Consider the following 19338-nt stretch of genomic DNA (forward strand, 5'->3'; position numbering starts at 1 on the left):
AACAGCTATAGTATCATGCCGACCTGCAGACTGCATGCATGTAGTCGAACATCCTGGTACTTTTGGCATCCTTAACATACCAAGTATTGGGACACACTAAATCTTGTTTTAATAGCATGTTCGTGTGGATACTGGAAGTCAGGGACGGCATTCAGAGGACCACCTGAGATCCAGCTGTGATGATCTCACATCCTGCATCCAGGTGTGTTCGGGTTGTACTTCTGCTTCATTTATGTAACTCAAACATTTCATAATTCAAACGGTTACAGAAACATCATGAAAAACGGACACAGTTTAAAATCAAACATTTTATTGGTTCCACCTGAAACATGAGCGACGTCATCACTGCAGGACAGAAGGATTCAACAGATTGTGAAAGTTTTATTAACGCAGACGTGCATCTCCACCACGTTCACAAGTCTTAGAAAAAATAAAGGACATCACTAAAAAAAGAAAGAAAAGACATCATCACATCCAGGTGTTTGACAGTCAGAGACGGACCCTGAACGCATCACAGAAGGAGATCAACTGAATAAAACACGGATCAGAAACACGAGTCTTCAGTGAAAATAAAAATCATAATGCAAGATTCCAACTGAAACAACCACCGGCTGAGATGTTTAAACTCCTGTTCACATAACTGGGCATGTGAATGCAATATGGGGGGAAGGAGGGGGAATCAGTGGATGGAATCGAACGAGGATGTCTCTGAGGGACATCAGCACCGATTTCATAGAGCCGGGGATATGAAGACAGACACGGTCCTCCTGTGGAAGAACGTCCAGAACTACAGAAAACTACGCTTTTATCTCGACAATCTCTCCCTTCATTTAAAAAGAAAAATAATTCACATGCCGTCGCCACAGCGACCAACTGTCCGTCTGTATCACCCCCTGCAGAGGCTCCGCCCTCAGAGGCTTCACCCTCAGTGTTTGCTGTCTGCTGAGGCGGAGCGGGAACGGGAGCGAGAGCGGGAGCGGGAACGAGAGCGGGAGCGAGAGCGGGACTGTTTGTCCTGATCCGGAGCGGGAGAACGGGAGCGAGACCTGGACCGGGACTTAGACCGGGACTTGGACCGGGACCTGGAGGGGGACTTGGCCTTGCCCCCGCCAGACGTCTTCTTGTCGGGGGTGCGGCTGGGAGACCTGGAGCGGCTCCTGGAGCGGTTCCGGCTCCTGGAGCGACTCTTGGAGCGCGAGTAGCTGCGGGAGCGGGAGCGGCTCTTGCTGTGGCTGCAGGGGGGGGGGGGTTACAACATGTGATGCACAGCTATAGACACAAACAACAACAACAACAATAAAACAAACATGAAGCCAGAGGTAGTTAGCTTAGCATCACTGCAGCTGTCCATCATCATCTGCTGTCTGAACGGGACCAGCTGCTTGCTGTCTTTATGCTAAGCTAACTGCGTAGCATGGGTCAGATGGGAGCAGACTCACCTCCTCCGGCTGTCCTCGAAGATCTTCAGCTTGCGTCCGTTCAGCTCGGTCCCGTCCAGCTTGGCGATGGCGTTCTTCATGTCACTGCGGGAGGCGAACTCAACCACCCTGCGTTTGGGTGGAGACGTGATTAGACAGCCTGACCAGCAGGGAGGGGGTGGGGTTTAAGGGGAAGCGGAGCTGCAACTCACCCTTCGTTTTTGTTGGGTCTGTGCGCGTCCACAAAGGTAACTTCACCTGCTTTTCTCATCAGGTCTTTGAGGTCCTATATAAAAGCACAGAGCAGGATTAGTAACGAGGAGGAAGGTCGGAGGTCACAGAGAGCCTTCAGACCTGCAGGAGGAGACGAGAACAGAGCAGCAACACACAGACTATCTACTGCTGACGTGTTAAAGCTCCCCTGTCGGCGGAGGCCATGTAAACAAAGAGCCACAACTTTTTTTTTTTTTTTTATCTCTAGTCACACTTAAATTTTGTTTTTCTTTTTTAGCTCGTCAGCAGAAACCAAATTCTCCTCCTCAGAGAGGCTCCTGACAGGAAACATCTTTACTTATTTAAAGTTAAAACTCTGGACTCAGCACACATTAACTGTTTACATGATATGTCTACACCCCGTTACCACCCGACCCGGAACAAACCCAATCACATGAGTTTTATGCTACTTACCGCTCCAAACCCAGGAAGATATTAGCATAGAGCCACTTGTCCAAATAGCAAATGGGAACCAATGCAGTGTTAAGCCCTTGAGAAACGCCCTCGGCCTTGACCCAGCATCCGGCCTCCACAAGTAAGGAACCACCAGAGAGCAAGTAGGGGGAGGGGTGTGCGCCCGACTCAACACCCCCCCAGCTCCATCAGCAACAGAAAAAGACCCAAATGGGAGAGTGTAGGGACCGTGGATTTGAGGGGGGTTACAGCAGTCGGGGATGCCAGCCCACAGAACCTCCAGACTGTGGCTACGGACCTCCTAAGGCTACCGTATCCTGCGCTAGACCACTTTCACCCGCTACGGGGCCCAGCCAAGACTTTAGACCGGCGGCAACTGCGTGTAAGGAGAGGCACCAAATGGACACTATTCAGAAAAAACAACCAGCAGAGGGCGCTACACACTTTGTGACCCCCCGTGGAGGGTGTTTAATCACCTCTGATATAAAAGGAGACCACATCAGAGCAGCTGTTAAAACATGAAGACGTTAAAGCCTATCATCAGCAGTAACATGACACTGTGTGGAAATAACATAATGGGGGGCTTCTGATGGTGACTATACAAATATGTTCATATGTGACTTTAAAACAAAGTGACCCGGCTTCGCTAGAAAACTGGTCATATACAGTGTGTTGCGGGGGGAGTTCATCCCGTCACGTCCTACCTGCCAGCTGATCCGAGACGATAGGTTCTCTACAATGAGTCTGTGGTCGGTCCGCACGGGGGGGCCATACCTGCACAAACAACAGACAGACAGACGGGCCTGAGGACGTGTCTCGAGCATGCAGACTGCAGCCGGTGTGTCCTCGCGTTCCTGCTGGATGTCTGATGTCACCAGCCGGCAGCTCATCTTCATCACAAACGAGTCTCTGAACATGCATTTTCTGTCACATGCATGTAGCTGCTGTCAAGACTCATCAGTATGTGTGTGAGGACACACACGGACTCGCAGTTCAGTGACTGAATGAGGACACATGTGCTCGCTGTAGAAGGAACATGGTCGGTTAAGGTCTTTACACACTGAAATGTTTTGCTTTGTCCCGACACAAACTTTATTCCAATAACAAACCCTGATGAGCGTCTCCGTCTAACTTACTGCGGGTCAGAACCGCTGTACCTGGATCCGCTGCTGCGAGAGGGCCGATAGCTGCTGCTGCTGCTGCTGAAGCGGCCCATCCCCGGGCCGCCGCCCCGTCCCCTTCTGGAGCGAGCGTGTTCAATAGTGACTCTGAAACAAACAATGGCGAGTGGGTCTTCAGATGGTTCAGACAAAGAGTCGGCGTGAAGGTGTCAGACATGTTTACAGTTGGGTAGTTACTCATCCGTCTGCGTGGGATGATGTAAAGGTGGTGTATTTACACTCCACTAAATGGACGACCCTAAACACGGTAGTGATGTCGTGACAGTGACTATTGAGTTAAAAGCCTGCAGAATATGAGGGAATCCTCCCAGATTCAGGACAAACACTCGGTTTCTGTTTCTATCCTTTTCACGGTCCAAACGGACGGTTTTTATAAAATATATGCAAAACCTCTTTCAGTTCCATCAACAGTCATCACAAAAAGATCCACTGTCTTCAAACAAGGTGTTCGCCTTTTACTTGAAGTTATACACAAGATAATAAAATGAAGATGCTTACCGTTCACTGCACAGCTCTTTGCCATTCAGCTCGTACACAGCGTCGTCTGCGTCTCTGTGGTCATCAAACTCCTGAGAGGAAGAACAAACACGTGACTTCATGTTCATGAAAAACGCGGCAGAATCGGACCTCGTCGGACCTTTCACGGAGCGGTCGGCGATACTGACCACGAAACCGAATCCATTCTTCAGGTTGATTTCCCGGATCCGTCCGTACCCCTTGAAGAACTTCTCCACGTCCCGCTCTCTGGCATGCGGACTCAGACGGCCAATAAAGACACGACAGCCACTCATGTTGTCTGATGAAGAAAGTGTAGGATGATAAACATGTAACCAGGGCATGAGGAGACAGCCTGTTGACTAACTCTGTATTCAATTTAAATCTATCACAGTATGTAGACTCACTATCTAATTTCCAAATCTATCACATGAATGTAAACTCCGGTTTTAAGTTCTGATTCAACATCTATGATCCAGTTGGAACATAAATTATAATTAGAGGGAAACTTGATTCTCCATTTTTAGGTCTCCTAATGCTTAAGAGCTAATGCTTAACAACGTGCACTTTTAAAAATAGACTAAAGATTTCACGAATCAGACACTGTGATTTAACGACTTTTTGAAACCTATTTTAATAATTTAGTCCGGGGTCGACCAGTCTAAATGTAGTAGTTTTAGATCTGGACCAGGTTTAATGTAGTCTACATGCAACAAAAACAAGTCCCTTTGCTTCATTTTCACAAATACGACAAAAGTTTCACATTTTCAAAGTTGGTTTCCATGCCGAGATCGGGCTTTAAATAAAATATCTAAAACACGTTTGCAGAATTAAGAGGAGCAGAAAATAAAGAGTCAGTCGCTCAGAGCTGGAAGTCTAGTTTCCCTTCATTTTATCCTTTAGTGCAGAATCGGGTGCTAACTTTAGCATAATGTGAAAACAGCACATAAGAAGAACATTGAATTGTTTTTTTTCCAAGTAGTTCAACACGTCTCTACACCAGCATCAGGTGGCGGTAAATGAGTGCAGCGTTATGTTTGAGGCCCAGTTAGCCTACAGCCCGTTCCTGGGAGAACACATTGTGTTAACTGCTAACATTCGTTACACAATCTCACTTTAAACCTCGTCATTTAATAAAAAGTTCAAAATTGAGAGGAGAAAGCTAAAGCTATGCCAGATACCGTGCAGTTTTACCGGGTTAATTTAAAGCAGAATATGTGTTTAACCCGCGGCTACAACGTCGTTGTTGTAGCTCGCCTCGAGGTCGCCTTCAGTTAGCCGAGCAAAGCTAATGTTAGCCACAAAGAGATAATTACGAGTTCCTACGCGACGCTTATCCGTTTTAAAAAAACAATAAAGTTGTTCAAACCACTCACGGACACTTTATTCACAGCCTTACCCGTTTTTTCTTTCCTTTAAAGCTGCTCCGGGATTGTTGTTGACGTCGGTGGTTAGCAGCAACTTCAACAGAGTCTCTGCTCGGCTCGATCAAAATGGCGAGTGAGTCCAAAGAGCAAGGAACCGGAAGTGGTGCCGCTGCTGACTTCACGTTGCCAGGTCCTCTGTTTCACGTAACGTTTAACCCGGTTAAAGTTAACGCGTTAGCCCGGTTCTGTCCACACCGATTATCACATCCGTCTGTGGGGAACTTCATCACCAGATGAAATACAATAGAATAAGTTTAATTACCATATAAATGTGATATTAAAAAGGGGGGATATGACCCAGATCTGGCAACCCAGTTCAGAAGTATCCACACTAAACTCCAGAGCTGTGAATGATTCATCGTTAAGATTTATCTTTAATTTCCTGCTCATACATTTATATAGTCTCTTTTCTTTTGTTAATATGTGATCGTTTATAATATAATATATTATATTTACTGGAGACTTGAAGGATTTAGTCCATTAGTCTAGTAGAATTTTTTTTATCAAAGCGATGCTAAAAACCATAAAAACACATCAGACTCACACGTTTGTCATATGAAGGTGTAAATGGTCGTGACGTCGTCCACCTGTTCTCATATTTGTGGCGAGAAAAGAAGAAGCACAACATCTGTGTGTCATCCATCTGTTTATTTTAGTTCTATCATCTCAAATTAGGGTAAGAAAAGGTTCAGGTGGACACAGTACGATAGAAAACAGAAGCTGTCTCTGTAGAAACACTTCTGAGCATTAATACTGACCACTGTACACCCCCCACCCCCAACTGAAGATATACAGAGAACCTGAACACAACACAAAGAAAGATATAAGGATATAACCATCGACCTCTTTCAAGAAGCAGGACGAGTCAACTGGAACTGAAACGGGAGGTGATTCCTTCCTGAGAGAGAAAGAGGAGCTGTCAATCAACACACAAGCTGTCAATCAACACACACACTGTCAATCAACACACAGCAGAGGGTGGTGAGTTCAAATTAACTCGAAACACCTCCTCATCCTCCTCAGTTTGATCACCAGCTTGTTATTCAGAGTAGTAAACTGTCATTGCTGTGTTTGTTTACCTGTTTGTGATCAGAAACAACTGAATCAGATTTTTACTGCAGTAAAATGAATTCAAACTGTTTGTTCTTTAAATGTTCATTAGAAAAAAATACATAGATAAATAAATGATATCCCCGAACGTCAATACCACTTGCACGTCTGCAGGGTGGATAGGAAAGCAGCTAAGTTAGCTTAGCTTGGCATAAAGAATGGAAACAGTAGTCGAGTGGATCTATTAAAACCTGAGACCTTTTGAGAAAACCACACCTGTTTATACAGGTGAAAACTGGACATGATGTGTTCAACTGTGAGCTGGAAAGGTGAGCTGTTTCCTGTCTGTGTGCTTTGCTAAGCTAACCGGCTGCAGCTTCATATGTACTGTACAGACATGAGACTTTACCACCTCTAACTGAGTCTGTTTTCCAACAAAGTCTGCAATTGAAGGACAACACTGAGTTAGTTGTTTGTGTTGCAGCTCAGCCTGAAATATTTTAACTGTAAAAGATGTGAAGACGTCGATCATCTCTATAATAATAATAATAATAATAATAATAATAACAGATCATCTCTATAATAATAATTATAGTTTATCTCTATAATAATAATTGTAGATCATCGCTATAATAATGATAGATAATCTCTGGGTGTAAATGTATGTTTGTAATATAAAGATCAGTGGATAGAAAAGATAAAAAGTGGATATGAGTCAGAGTAGCAGCAGGACATTCTCTGTGTGTCTCCATGTGTCTCCATTGTCTCCTCTGAGTCCTTCAACATGCACTACGTCCCCTCGCTGGGAGCCGGAGGAGCAGTGAGTCCTCTTTAACCTGCCGAGCCTCCAACATGGTCCACACAGAGAGGTGAGTCAACGACATCCACTGAAGGCCACATGGAGGTTAATGGACAAGCAGGTGAGAGTTTCCAGGTAACGTCTCTGTCAGGTGTCTCTAAAGCAGCTCTGAAGGCAGGCAGGGACAAGGCGGACGGGGTTTAACGTCTGTGGAAAATAAAAACCTAATACAAACTTCAGATCTACAGGAGGCCGAGCTGCAGCCTCAGGTCAAAGGTCATCAGTCCATCTGCATGTCTCAGTCTCTGCAGGTCTCTGAGGTCTCAGCAGGTCTCTCAGGTCTCTCTGCAGGAGGACACTGTTTCCCGCCTCTTCCCTCGAAGGATAGACAGTATGAGGTCAGATGGTTGTTCAGGTCCACTGTTGCCATGGCAGCAGTGTCAGGAAGGTCCAGAGTTCAGGGGTCAGGTCACACCCTGGTGTGGCGGCAGCTGTGGGAGGAGCCTGATCCGCTAGCGGCGGACGGAGACGGGTCGTCGTCGCTGGACTCATTGTGCTCCTCCTTGTGGAGACCAAGGCTGATGTGGCTCTGCAGCGCGGCCGGGGTCAACCACTCCTTCGGCAGGCAGCTCTGCAGGAACGGGATGCAGGAGCTGAAGTAGGCCAGCCGGTTCACCCAGCGGGGGATCTCCCGCCCACACAGCAGCTGGAAACAAGGAGGGCAGCCATTTTATTGCTGTAAGACGTTTTACTGAGGGGGACACCAACGTTGGCATTAAACTAAACCAACTAAATGAACCCCCTGTGTGACTCCGCCTCTCTCCCTGTGAATCCGCCTCTCAGACTGACCTCTGACAGCGAGGAGGAGAAGTGGTTGCAGTTCTTGTGCATCAGGTGGTAGGCGTTCCCTTTGAACTCCTTCCCGAGCTCCTCCATGATCTTGTCGATGTCGTCCTCTGTGAAGTCGGTGGTTCCCAAGACGATGGCCTCCCTGTTGACAGAAACACAGTCAGCTCTCCGACCTCCACCCTTCACAACGTCACCGTGTCTGTGCTCACTTGAACTTGAAGGTCTCCCCCAGCTCGCCGGCGTGGCCGGGGTTGATCTCAAAGATGCCACTGAATGGGTACGGATGGCCGCCGTATGCAAACTCTGAGGAAGAGGAGGAAGATGAAGAACAGAGGTCAGCTGAAGTCACACAGGAGGAAGATGAAGAGGGAGAACAGAGGAGGAAGATGAAGAACAGAGGTCAGCTGGAGTCACACAGGAGGAAGATGAAGAACAGAGGATGAAGATGAAGAACAGAGGAGGAAGCTAAAGATGAAGAACAGAGATGGAAGATGAAGAACAGAGGATGATGATGAAGATGAAGATCAGGATGAATCAACACATTGATTAAACCATCCACGCTTCTCTGAAGTGTTGACAGCAGTGATGAATACAAAGGAGCAGCATCTTCATCAGAGAACACTCAGTCTGCTTCTCATTCATTCTCACTTGTAAAGGATGAAGTATTTCTACACGTGTGGTGTACTTAAACACATGCTGAGGTACTTTTACTTCGTTATATTCTTCAGAAGTAAACGTTGTACTTTAATTTCACCACAGTTACTTGAACATTGAGGATGAAAGAGTTCACTGAACAGTCAAATATATTTAGTTTAGTAAAACACTTGTCTCTATATACAGTGGGTACGGAAAGTATTCAGACCGCTTTACATTTTTCACTCTTTGTTTCATTGCAGCCATTTGCTAAAATCTAAAAAGTTCATTTTATTTCTCATTAATGTACACTCAGCACCCCATCTTGACAGAAAAAAACAAATGTAGAAATTTGTGCAAATTTATTAAAAAAGAAAAACTGAAATATCACATGGTCATAAGTATTCTGACCCTTTGCTGTGACACTCATATTTAACTCACATGCTGTCCATTTCTTTTGATCCTCCTTGAGATGGTTCTACTCCTTCATTGGAGTCCAGCTGTGTTTAATTAAACTGATTGGACTTGATTAGGAAAGGTACACACCTGTCTATATAAGACCTTACAGCTCACAGTGCATGTCAGAGCAAATGAGAATCATGAGGTCGAAGGAACTGTCCAAGGAGCTCAGAGACAGAATTGTGGCAAGGCACAGATCTGGCCATGGTTACAAAATAATTTCTGCAGCACTCAAGGTTCCTAAGAGCACAGTGGCCTCCATAATCCTTAAATGGAAGAAGTTTGGGACGACCAGAACTCTTCCTAGACCTGGCCGTCCAGCCAAACTGAGCAATCGTGGGAGAAGAGCCTTGGTGAGAGAGGTAAAGAAGAACCTAAAGATCACTGTGGCTGAGCTCCAGAGATGCAGTGGGGAGATGGGAGAAAGTTCCACAAAGTCAACTATCACTGCAGCCCTCCACCAGTCGGGGCTTTATGGCAGAGTGGCCCGACGGAAGCCTCTCCTCAGTGCAAGACATATGAAAGCCCGCATAGAGTTTGCCAAAAAACACATGAAGGACTCCCAGACTATGAGAAATAAGATTCTCTGGTCTGATCAGACCAAGATTGAACTTTTTGGCATTAATTCTAAGCGGTATGTGTGGAGAAAACCAGGCACTGCTCATCACCTGCCCAATACAATCCCAACAGTGAAACATGGTGGTGGCAGCATCATGCTATGGGGGTGTTTTTCAGCTGCAGGGACAGGACGACTGGTTGCAATTGAAGGAAAGATGAATGCGGCCAAGTACAGAGATATCCTGGAAGAAAACCTCTTCCAGAGTGCTCTGGACCTCAGACTGGGCCGAAGGTTCACCTTCCAACAAGACAATGACCCTAAGCACACAGCTAAAATAACAAAGGAGTGGCTTCGGAACAACTCTGTGACCATTCTTGACTGGCTCAGCCAGACACCTGACCTAAACCCAATTGAGCATCTCTGGAGAGACCTGAAAATGGCTGTCCACCAACATTCACCATCCAACCTGACGGAACTGGAGAGGATCTGCAAGGAAGAATGGCAGAGGATCCCCAAATCCAGGTGTGAAAAGCTTGTTGCATCATTCCCAAGAAGACTCATGGCTGTACTAGCTCAAAAGGGTGCTTCTACTCAATACTGAGCAAAGGGTCTAAATACTTATGACCATGTGATATTTCAGTTTTTCTTTTTTAATAAATTTGCACAAATTTCTACATTTCTGTTTTTTTCTGTCAAGATGGGGTGCTGAGTGTACATTAATGAGAAATAAAATGAACTTTTTAGATTTTAGCAAATGGCTGCAATGAACCAAAGAGTGAAAAATTTAAAGGGGTCTGAATACTTTCCGTACCCACTGTAGATATATTTATAGTAAAGAAAAAGCAGAACCAGAAGCTGTGGAGTGATTTATAATACCGGCTGCTGAAGTATAAAATAAAGTACATGTTGTAAAAACGGTCTGATGTTTTTTCAGACCGACAGAACCAGACTTTACACTTTAAAAAGCTTCTCACAGCTTCCTTCTGAGAGATGATTATATGTGGAAAGATTTAATACATTCATGCTTGTTATGTAGTCTATCAAGCAGTGGGAGTTTTTCTATATTCTTCATGTTAAATTCATGTTAATTTCATGTCTTCATGAAACAGAAACAGTCTGGATGTTAGAAGACAGATTTGCTGAATTCACAGAGAGAGTATGGGCCTGTTTTACTACGATAAAGGGTACTAAGTTGCGTGTTTTTTCCAAAAGTTTGCACATTTACAAAGAGTATTTATGTCACTGATATCAGGTGCAAATCGCTGTATTTAAATGAGGGGTTTGTGTGTGTTAAAGTGATTCCAGCCGTTCTAACAGAACGACCGCAAAAGGAAAAGGAAAATCTGATCCGATTGAAATTAAAAAAATATAAGAATAAAAAGAACAAAACGATATATAGGAGATTATAATAAAACGTCGGCAATACAACAGGAGGTGTATGCTCCTAACAAACACTGAGCAGCAGGTCCAGCTCTTTCTGTGATGGACAGGTGAATTAGTCTCCACTCAGTGCCTTGTGATTGCTCGGGAACCTTATCTACCTGTTAATTCTGCGGGGCACATTCAGCACCCATGACAGCACACCTGAATAACGGGACTGGATGCGATATCCAAGCAGCGATTCGCTGGAATGACCCAGAGGCAGGACAATGCAGAGTCGTAAAACATTTTTTAATTGCTGGTATTACGTGGCTCCTCCTTGTTGTTTGGCTGTATATCACCGTTCAGTTCAGAAATGTCATCGCTGGACAAACGATATGTTGAAATATTTTTTTGCCTCTGACATCTCATAAATGTTTAACCTTCGTGTTGTCCTTGGGTCAAAATGACCTGCAGCTGTGTTCAACCAAGTTCTATTTTATTTCTATATTTTTATATTTTTTTGGGATCATTGGTCATCATTCTTTAAAGAAACCCTCACAGCCTCCTTGTCACCAATGATCCCAAAAAAATATGAAAATAAAATAGAACTTGGTTGAACACAGCTGCGGGTCATTTTGACCCAAGGACAACACGAGGGTTAAACGGGTGGAAAACCACGTTCTCGGCGTATTCTTTAGTTTTCCTGCATCTCCTTCTCACCGCAATAAGAGCAGCCGTCTCTCCAGATTTGCGCACTTGATTAATACGTGCTTTTCTTTCGTACTGAAATACACACGCAATCACTTCTCCTATTTCTACTTTCAGGTTTAGTAAATATATTTGCGGGTGCTAAATTGTTGTATTTGCATGTTCCCTCCCAGTATTTTGCACCTTCAAGTAGAAACGCCCAATATTACATATGCATTCAGGCAAATACGCAAAATGGACAACATGTGTTAAATTGCACATTTGAAAGAAGCAATCCTCACGTCGTTAGTAGATCTGCTTGGACATTTTTTGAAGGGTGATGTGAAGTTTGCACGTGATTTTACACACACAAACCTTTAGTAAATCAGGCCCTATGTCTCTTCCATCGGACCTATTGGTGCTGACAGTATTCAGACATGAAGGATCCTCATGATCCAGTTTCACGCTGCTTTCTGACTCTATTTTAAACCTCTCAGTGACTCAACCACAAAAAGAAGGTCATGTTGTTTCCACCTTCATTCCTACAACCACACTTCATCTGTGAGGGCAGCAGCACAGAGACCTGACCGCAGGTCTGAGTCCAGCCCGCCGACCTCTGAGACACAAAGATGTCTCACCTCTGCTGTAAACCTCAGAGACACGAAGACATGAAGACGTCTCACCTCTGCTGTAAACCTCGATGCCAGAGTGGAAGACTCCGATGCCCAGATTGGACGTGTACTCGTTGATCCAATACTGCAGAGACACACGGAGACACAGTGACACAGAGACACACAGAGACACACACAGAGACACACATGGAGACACACAGAGACACAGAGAAAGAGGAGTCAGAGATGAGCAGATCCAACACTGACACCTGAAATGGTGAAATGGAGCAGTCCCCCCCTCCTGTCAGCAGGAACTGAGTCTGTGTTGTTGTTGTTTTAAAGTGGAGAAGATTCACCTGTAAACCTGCACAGAGTCTCTGATGGAGGATGTTCACTCTGATGGAGGACATTCACTCTGATGGAGGATGTTCACTCTGATGGAGGACATTCACTCTGATGGAGGAAGTTCACTCTGATGGAGGACATTCACTCTGATGGAGGGCTTCACTGATGGAGGATGTTCACTCTGTCTGATGGAGGATGTTCACTCTGATGGAGGACGTTCACTCTGTCTGATGGAGGACGTTCACTCTGATGGAGGACATTCACTCTGATGGGGGACGTTCACTCTGATGGAGGACGTTCACTTTGATGGAGGACGTTCACTCTAATGGAGGACGTTCACTTTGATGGAGGACGTTCACTCTAATGGAGGACGTTCACTCTGATGGAGGACATTCACTCTGATGGGGGACGTTCACTCTGATGGAGGACGTTCACTCTGATGGAGGACGTTCACTTTGATGGAGGACGTTCACTCTAATGGAGGACGTTCACTCTGATGGAGGACGTTCACTGTCTGATAACATGTCAGAAACAATCAGTGCTGCGCTCTGATTCTGTGGCTGCAGATTGTCAGCAGGACGATAAAGAGCAGTTAGAGGGCTGAAAGAGGACTGTTGTCCTGCTGCCTGCTCTGTGTGTGTTTGTCTGTGTGTAGATGTGTATGTCTGTATGTCTCTGTGTGTCTCTGTGTGTGCCTACGTGTGTCTATGTCTGTGTCCAGATCATGTGACAGAGGTCAGAGGGAGGCTTCTGTTTCTCAGGCCTGAATATAAAACTACATTTTATGACCTTATCTCTTATTTTTTTGTGTCTGAAACACCAATAGATAAAAACTTTATTCTGATCCAGATGTGAGAGATCACACACTGATCCAGATGTGAGTTCACACACTGATCCAGATGTAAGAGATCACACACTGATCCAGATGCCCCTGCTCCTCTGCAGCAGACTGAACCTGCACACTGGGACACACTACAGAAACCATGCTGCCTCCTCTCCAGTTAGTGTTGCAGTAAATCTTTGAGGGAGGGTGTGACTGTGCACCAGAGTTCATGTAAAAATGTTTGTTTTTAACGTGACAACTTTGAGTAGAAACATGGACATAAAGAAGATTGTAATAAAGAGTAAAACCGAGAGAAACGTGAACTCACCATATCATACACGTTGAGGATGACAGGTTCATTGGCCATGGTGTAAACCGGAGCTGCTCCACGGTGCACGGCGGAGGGCGCCTCCACCCCGGAGGAGTCACGGGGCCACGCGGCGGACGGAGGGAGCGGCGGCTGGCTGGAGGAGGCTCATCCCCCGCAGGGACACGGAGACAGAGACGGTCGAGAGGAGATAGCTGGGGCTCGGAGTAAAGTCACCGGGACATGATAGCAGGTCAGGTCAGGGACGCATGGAGCTCAGGTCCCGGCAGGGTGAGGCGAGGTGCGGCGAGGGACGCGGCCCGGCCCCGGGCCCCGGAGAGATATGGAAATGGTCGCAGGCTGTAGGCAGAAATGTGATAACAGCAGAGCATCAGATCAGAGCACCGGATCAGGGTGGTGAGCAGGTCCAGAACCAACACCGATGGCCTGCATGAAACCTCCTGTCATTAACACGGACAGCTAGAGCGGACTGATGTCAACGGAGGAGGCGGGAAGAGGACCATGTTCACACGGAGGAGGACGAAGCAGCTTACTGAGGACTCCGCTGATTAATTACAGCTGATGGGGGAGTCCGGTTCACCGGCAGCGACCCCGGCTGGTGCTGCTGCTGCTGCTGGCCCGCATCCAGCAGCCGGTCCGGGGGGGGAGGACGGTGGGCTCACCGCTCCGCGACATGACACCTCGACCAGCCGCCGATGGAGCCTCTCTGATGGGATCCAGGAAGTCCCGAAGTAGCCGAGCAGTGTCCGTGTAGCGCGGGGCTGATCCGGGTTCGGTGGATTACATCATCTCTGCCTCCGGGCAGTCGATGGAGACGAGCTTCTGGTGGGAGGAAGGAAGACAGTCGGTTACAAAACACTACAGTGGAGGATTGTTTTAAACTGGACCCGTTATTACATCACATATTTATATTAATATATTTTACTGTTTTAAACTGGACCCGTTATTACATCACATATTTATATTAATACATTTTACTGTTTTAAACTGGATCCGTTATTACAGCAGAGATTTTATATTAATACAACAATTTACTGTTTCACATCAAACTGGATCCATTACCTAAAATATTTTTTTTTATTAATAACACTTTATAGAGCCTTCGGCTGCTCTAAATCAAACTGGTGCTGCAGTTTAGTAAAATAAATCTGAAATCTAGTTTTATGTATTAAATGCAATAAAACAACAGGTTCTGCATTTTATTCTGACATTAAACCACTTCTATTTTGGAGATAAACCGACAACATCCAGTGTTGCTCTGATTTTCAACTTGCTGATCAAATCGGTTTTCAATTAAATTATCAATACAAACAACAGAGATAGATGATCATTATTTTGATTTAATCTAAATGAGAAAATCGGAACTGAAAACTGTTCCCTTGAATTCACTTTAAAGTGTGAAATTAAGAGACAAAGACAGACAACAGTTCATTTTAATGTCAAAATTATGAAGACAAAATAACTTCTCATAATTGTGGTATAACACTTCTAAACTTAACTCTTAAATCTCAATTTGTAAACAGTTAAATCACGAAATTAAGTTGAAATTGTAAAATGTAGAGCCTTATAACTCCTAATAATCCTCTAAATATTACAATTTTAATTTAAATCTGGATTAAAATAACAAACTGAGTCGCTCATTATAGAACAGGTCCGTTTTGATTCAGTAAATCTATTTTTTTTTTTCACCTTTTAACCTGCTGTATGTGTCATCATCTCGACTTTATCAGCCTCTGATACATCCCATCTTATAATCAACTGACTCATAATGAAGGTTTCATTTTCACACGCTGTTGTTTTTTGTGGCGTTTTCTATTGGTGGAACCAAAAAAGACTGAAATCAAAGACTGTAAAATAAAATACTGTAAATAAACAACTGTAAATAAAATACTGTAAATAAACAACTGTAAATTAAATATGGAAAAATAAAAGACTGTAAATAAGACTTTAAATAAAAGCCTGCAAATAAAATACTGTACATAACTGACTGTAAATAAACAACTGTAAATAAAAGACTGTAAATAAAAGTGAATTCAACATGAATTTTATTGGGTGCCTGGAGGTCAAACACACAGTATTTGTATAATTTATTCATGCTTCTGGCATCGTGCACATTTTCACCATCAGCAGAGCGACAGGAAACGTATTTACAGACGAACGCTGACGTTCACACGGACAGACGTCCAGCTGCTCGACGCTGGACGACGTCATGATTGTGGCTAGTGCAAAAAAAACAAAAAAACATTTGAAGTTGTCGGTTCTTAGCTGCTTCTCAGAGTTCATCTGTCGGTCCATCGCACCGGCCTCCACCTACATCAGGTTAATATGTATTTATAGAAGGGGATATTTTACATGGGTCCCTTCCTTCAAAATAAAAGTTTAAGTACTTGGTGAAACTTTGAACGAGTGTTTTTAGTTTTCAGTCTGCTGAATGTTTAACTGTCGACATAATCAAACCACCCAGTGAGGTGATTTGAAGTGTACTGTCTGATGAGAGTTTCTCCCTCTGTGGCCCTCAGTGTGTGACTGTGTATTCATCCGCAGCTGAAAGTAGTCCCGGAACGATGCACTAACTGTATAACTGATGTTAGCTGACAGTAGCAGGTGTTTTATGAAATGTCTGGTCTTCATCATCCGTGTGAGCTGCTTTTAAAGGGTTAATGAGGACTGTGGATGTCTGGCGCTCTGAGATGGACGGACTCGTTAGTTCTGGTCTTTTAAAGGGTTGACGAGGACGTCCGGCGCTCTGAGATGGACGTCCTCAGTAGTTTTGGTCTTTTTCTGGATCAGCTAAAATAAAAAAAAGTGTCGTGGGTTGATTTTCATTTTGGTCCCAGTTGGGAGAATGTGGCTCGCTGCTCTTATTGTGATGGGACAGGTAAAAAGGCACAGAGTCATGTGACCCCCCCCCCCCCCACCAAAAAAACATGAAAATGAAACCGCTGAAGTCTGAAAGGCTTCTTCTCACACCGGTCAGCAATAAATGGACCTGCAGCCGGTGTCGGTCTGACTCGACCGACTGGGTTCAGACTGGGGGGCAGCAGGAATGTTTCCCTCCTCTTCTTCCTCCTCTTCTTCCTCCTCCTCCTCCTCCAGTTAAAGTCATCTGTTTGCATATGAAGGTGTTGAGAAGCTCCATCAGTCAAAACAAACGGAGAAACTCGTCACCTGCTAATCAGAAAATAACCTTGACTCATCCTTCTTTCCTCCTTCCCTTCTTTTGCCTTGAGCAAAGTTCTGATCTTAAAATAACGTACAGACGTTGTCGGCTCGTTAAAAGTTTGTCTTACTTGCGCCGCATGAAAAAGAATAAAAGGATGCTAGCGGCTCCGGCCAACGCCACCAGGAGGACCGGAGAGAAGATGGAGGGCGGACCGTCGGGCTGCGAGCCGCTTGGTCCGTTGATGTGACGGGTTAGCTGAAACACAGAAGAGGAGGAGAAGAAGAAGAAGAAGAAGAAGAAGAAGAAGAAGAAGAAGAAATAGAAGAAGAAGAAGAAGAAGAAGAAACATTAACGCGGCTGGAGGACAGTCAGGAAGAACACATCACAAAACTGATATTCTGGTTCTTAACTGCAGTAATGTTTTAAATGTACATGAAGAGAACATAAAAAATAAAAACGAAACATGAAGGACATAAAACAGACTCATAGCAGCATCAGAAGGTTCAGATGGGTGCTGTTGAACGCAACTCAGTGATGCGGCGAAGGACAGCTGCAGACGGTTTTTAAACTGCACTCATTAAAAGCATCAGAAACAGCCAGTACCTTCTTGAGGACCTGGAGGTCCACGTCGTCCCCGGCCGTCCTGAACAGCTCCACCACAGCTCTGTGAGTCTGGTTCTCCAGCTCCACTCCGTTTATCTGAAACACCAGCGAATAATAAACTCATCAGAACCCAGAACCAGATCATCAATCGATCAGACTACAGATCAATAAGAAAGACCTGCAGTGTTTCTGATGATAATAATAATAATAATAATAATAATAATAATAATAATAATAATAATAATAAACTCATCAGAACCTTTAATGAGATCATCCATGTTTCAATCTGATCAGACTTCAGATCAATAATAATTTTAAAATTTAAAGTTTATTTCCTGCTGCAGGAGACTCCGGATATGACACATGATTCGTGTCTCACCGCCAGGATCTTGTCTCCCTCCTGCAGACGTCCGTCCAGCGCTGCAGCGCCGTCATCTTTGATCTTGGACACATATATCCCGCTGTCATTCACCACATACTGCTGGTCCACCCCCCCCACGATGTTAAAGCCCAGACCTGGAGGACGGGGACGGAGAGAGACGGAGACAGATAGAGACAGACAGAGAGAGAGACAGACACAGACAGGGACAGACAGAGAGAGACCGAGACAAGCTGTTCAGCAGGTCAAAAGCTGCTGATCAATCCCTACATTTATCTGAGTACCAAAGTCCACGGAGGACAGGTCCAGCAGCGACCTGTCCCTCACAAGACACCGTCTTCAGTTACATAAACATGTCAGCTGAATAAATGGGAGACAGGCCACCACTTCATCCACTTTTAAACTCTTTTCACTCCTTCAAAGTGCAGAAATCCGTGATATTCGACATTAAACTGATTAATTAAATGTGTGGCGTGGCGCTCAAAAAAGACCCGCTGCTGGGACGTTTAATCACTTGTCGCTCTCCTGTTAGCCGTTAGCTTCACAGCGCTGATTTCTGCTGCTACGTAGCTGGCTAGCTGCTATCAGTGCTACCACCGCTGCTAACTGCCGACAAGTTGAGCTCCTACCTGCCGGTCCCCGCTTCAGTTTTATGTCCACCAGGCCGGCCGCGGAGTGCAGAGAGCCGTTCATGGTGCCCGAATACAGAACGATTAAATTAGACTGCGGAGGAAATAAAAGGAACAAACTATTAAAGTGAAGGTGAACTCATTGAAGAGTTTCGGCTCGCTTCCTCCTGACGGGAGGTCGTAGCTGTGCTGCCCCCTGACGGATACTCACGGAACCGCAGGTCGACCTTTGAATACCTTTGAATTACACAGTAGAGAACAGCGTCATTTACTGCAACTATCACTGAAGTATTTCTATGTTCAGTTAAAAATCAAAAATATAATGTAAAAATATTAAACTACACAGCAGAGATCAGGGATTAAAATTCCCGCAGATAACACGTTATTTACGGCAACTATCACTGAAGAAGTTTTTCAGATGTTTCACTTAAGTAAAAATAGAAAAACGAAACTACAAATGCTCCAGTTTCTGGAAATCTTACAATCCTAAACAAATTTACAAAAACTTGTGTTTTTGCTGCAGTTGAAGTTAAAGTTTTCAGACTAAAATCTGTGAACATTTTAACTTCTAAGATGCAGATCTTTTACTTCAACTCATAAAAAATGGAAGCAAAAACAAAAGTGTTGTGTTCATATTTTTGTTATTTATTGTCAACACTGTCCTGTAATACTTTTAATATGTATGAGTCGTTTTATTAAACCTGTTGCACACTTTAAATACTAGATTGAAGTTTTACTAGACTTTAACTGGGGTTCATATTGATTCTGTATTACAACCATCCTAATTAAAATTTTCTATTTATTTATGTTTTTTTTTAAATTTAAAGCACAATTGATGTGTATAAATAAAA

General features: G+C 44.5%; 3 protein-coding genes across 5 annotated transcripts; all 3 read right to left on the reverse strand.

Moving 5' to 3' along the window:
• Window positions 1–293: 293 nt before the first annotated feature.
• On the reverse strand, window positions 294–5294 carry srsf5a (serine and arginine rich splicing factor 5a). 2 transcript variants are annotated; one of them, XM_069160512.1, is made up of 8 exons: window positions 5181–5294; window positions 3952–4082; window positions 3785–3855; window positions 3263–3373; window positions 2810–2879; window positions 1631–1704; window positions 1440–1547; window positions 294–1232 (listed from the first exon to the last, which is right to left on the reverse strand). In XM_069160512.1, exons 2-8 carry the CDS (start codon window positions 4075–4077, stop codon window positions 926–928), a joined length of 867 nt encoding a protein of 288 aa, XP_069016613.1. In that variant the 5' UTR covers window positions 4078–4082; window positions 5181–5294; the 3' UTR covers window positions 294–925. The 2 variants fall into 2 exon arrangements, with proteins under 2 accessions (XP_069016613.1, XP_069016612.1); XM_069160511.1 differs by having other exon boundaries at window positions 3242–3373.
• Window positions 5295–5820: 526 nt separating this feature from the next.
• On the reverse strand, window positions 5821–14663 carry LOC138204943 (deubiquitinase DESI2). Its single transcript, XM_069160513.1, has 6 exons — window positions 14247–14663; window positions 13714–14052; window positions 12290–12362; window positions 8116–8209; window positions 7907–8048; window positions 5821–7763 (listed from the first exon to the last, which is right to left on the reverse strand). The coding sequence occupies exons 2-6, from the start codon at window positions 13750–13752 to the stop codon at window positions 7527–7529; spliced, it is 585 nt and encodes a 194-aa protein (XP_069016614.1). The 5' UTR covers window positions 13753–14052; window positions 14247–14663; the 3' UTR covers window positions 5821–7526.
• A 1078-nt stretch (window positions 14664–15741) lies between these two features.
• On the reverse strand, window positions 15742–18665 carry synj2bp (synaptojanin 2 binding protein). Of its 2 annotated transcripts, none has more exons than XM_069160514.1 (5): window positions 18488–18665; window positions 17859–17995; window positions 17480–17575; window positions 17004–17131; window positions 15742–16819 (listed from the first exon to the last, which is right to left on the reverse strand). In XM_069160514.1, exons 1-5 carry the CDS (start codon window positions 18549–18551, stop codon window positions 16816–16818), a joined length of 429 nt encoding a protein of 142 aa, XP_069016615.1. In that variant the 5' UTR covers window positions 18552–18665; the 3' UTR covers window positions 15742–16815. The 2 variants fall into 2 exon arrangements, with proteins under 2 accessions (XP_069016615.1, XP_069016617.1); XM_069160516.1 differs by having other exon boundaries at window positions 15742–16881.
• Window positions 18666–19338: the final 673 nt, after the last annotated feature.

The sequence above is a fragment of the Embiotoca jacksoni genome, unplaced genomic scaffold (assembly GCF_022577435.1).
Source record: "Embiotoca jacksoni isolate LCO1_2020_lvr unplaced genomic scaffold, fEmbJac1.0.p SCAF_27, whole genome shotgun sequence".
NCBI classification, from domain to species: Eukaryota; Metazoa; Chordata; class Actinopteri; family Embiotocidae; genus Embiotoca; species Embiotoca jacksoni.

What these genes read in the sequence shown, in the direction of transcription:
- srsf5a (XM_069160511.1), bottom strand. Translation starts at nt 4,077, where the DNA reads ATGAGTGGCTGTCGTGTCTTTATTGGCCGTCTGAGTCCGCATGCCAGA. An exon ending in TACAGCGGTTCTGACCCGCA is followed by an intron (nt 2,880 to 3,241) that starts GTAAGTTAGACG and finishes TTGTTTGTGCAG; the next exon opens with GTATGGCCCCCCCGTGCGGA. An exon ending in AGACCCAACAAAAACGAAGG is followed by an intron (nt 1,548 to 1,630) that starts GTGAGTTGCAGC and finishes ACCCAAACGCAG; the next exon opens with GGTGGTTGAGTTCGCCTCCC.
- LOC138204943 (XM_069160513.1), bottom strand. Translation starts at nt 13,752, where the DNA reads ATGGCCAATGAACCTGTCATCCTCAACGTGTATGATATG. An exon ending in TCCTCAACGTGTATGATATG is followed by an intron (nt 12,363 to 13,713) that starts GTGAGTTCACGT and finishes GTGTCTCTGCAG; the next exon opens with TATTGGATCAACGAGTACAC. An exon ending in CATCGAGGTTTACAGCAGAG is followed by an intron (nt 8,210 to 12,289) that starts GTGAGACGTCTT and finishes CCTCTTCCTCAG; the next exon opens with AGTTTGCATACGGCGGCCAT.
- synj2bp (XM_069160514.1), bottom strand. Translation starts at nt 18,551, where the DNA reads ATGAACGGCTCTCTGCACTCCGCGGCCGGCCTGGTGGACATAAAACTG. An exon ending in ACTGAAGCGGGGACCGGCAG is followed by an intron (nt 17,996 to 18,487) that starts GTAGGAGCTCAA and finishes CCCGTCCTCCAG; the next exon opens with GTCTGGGCTTTAACATCGTG. An exon ending in AGGGAGACAAGATCCTGGCG is followed by an intron (nt 17,576 to 17,858) that starts GTGAGACACGAA and finishes CTGGTGTTTCAG; the next exon opens with ATAAACGGAGTGGAGCTGGA.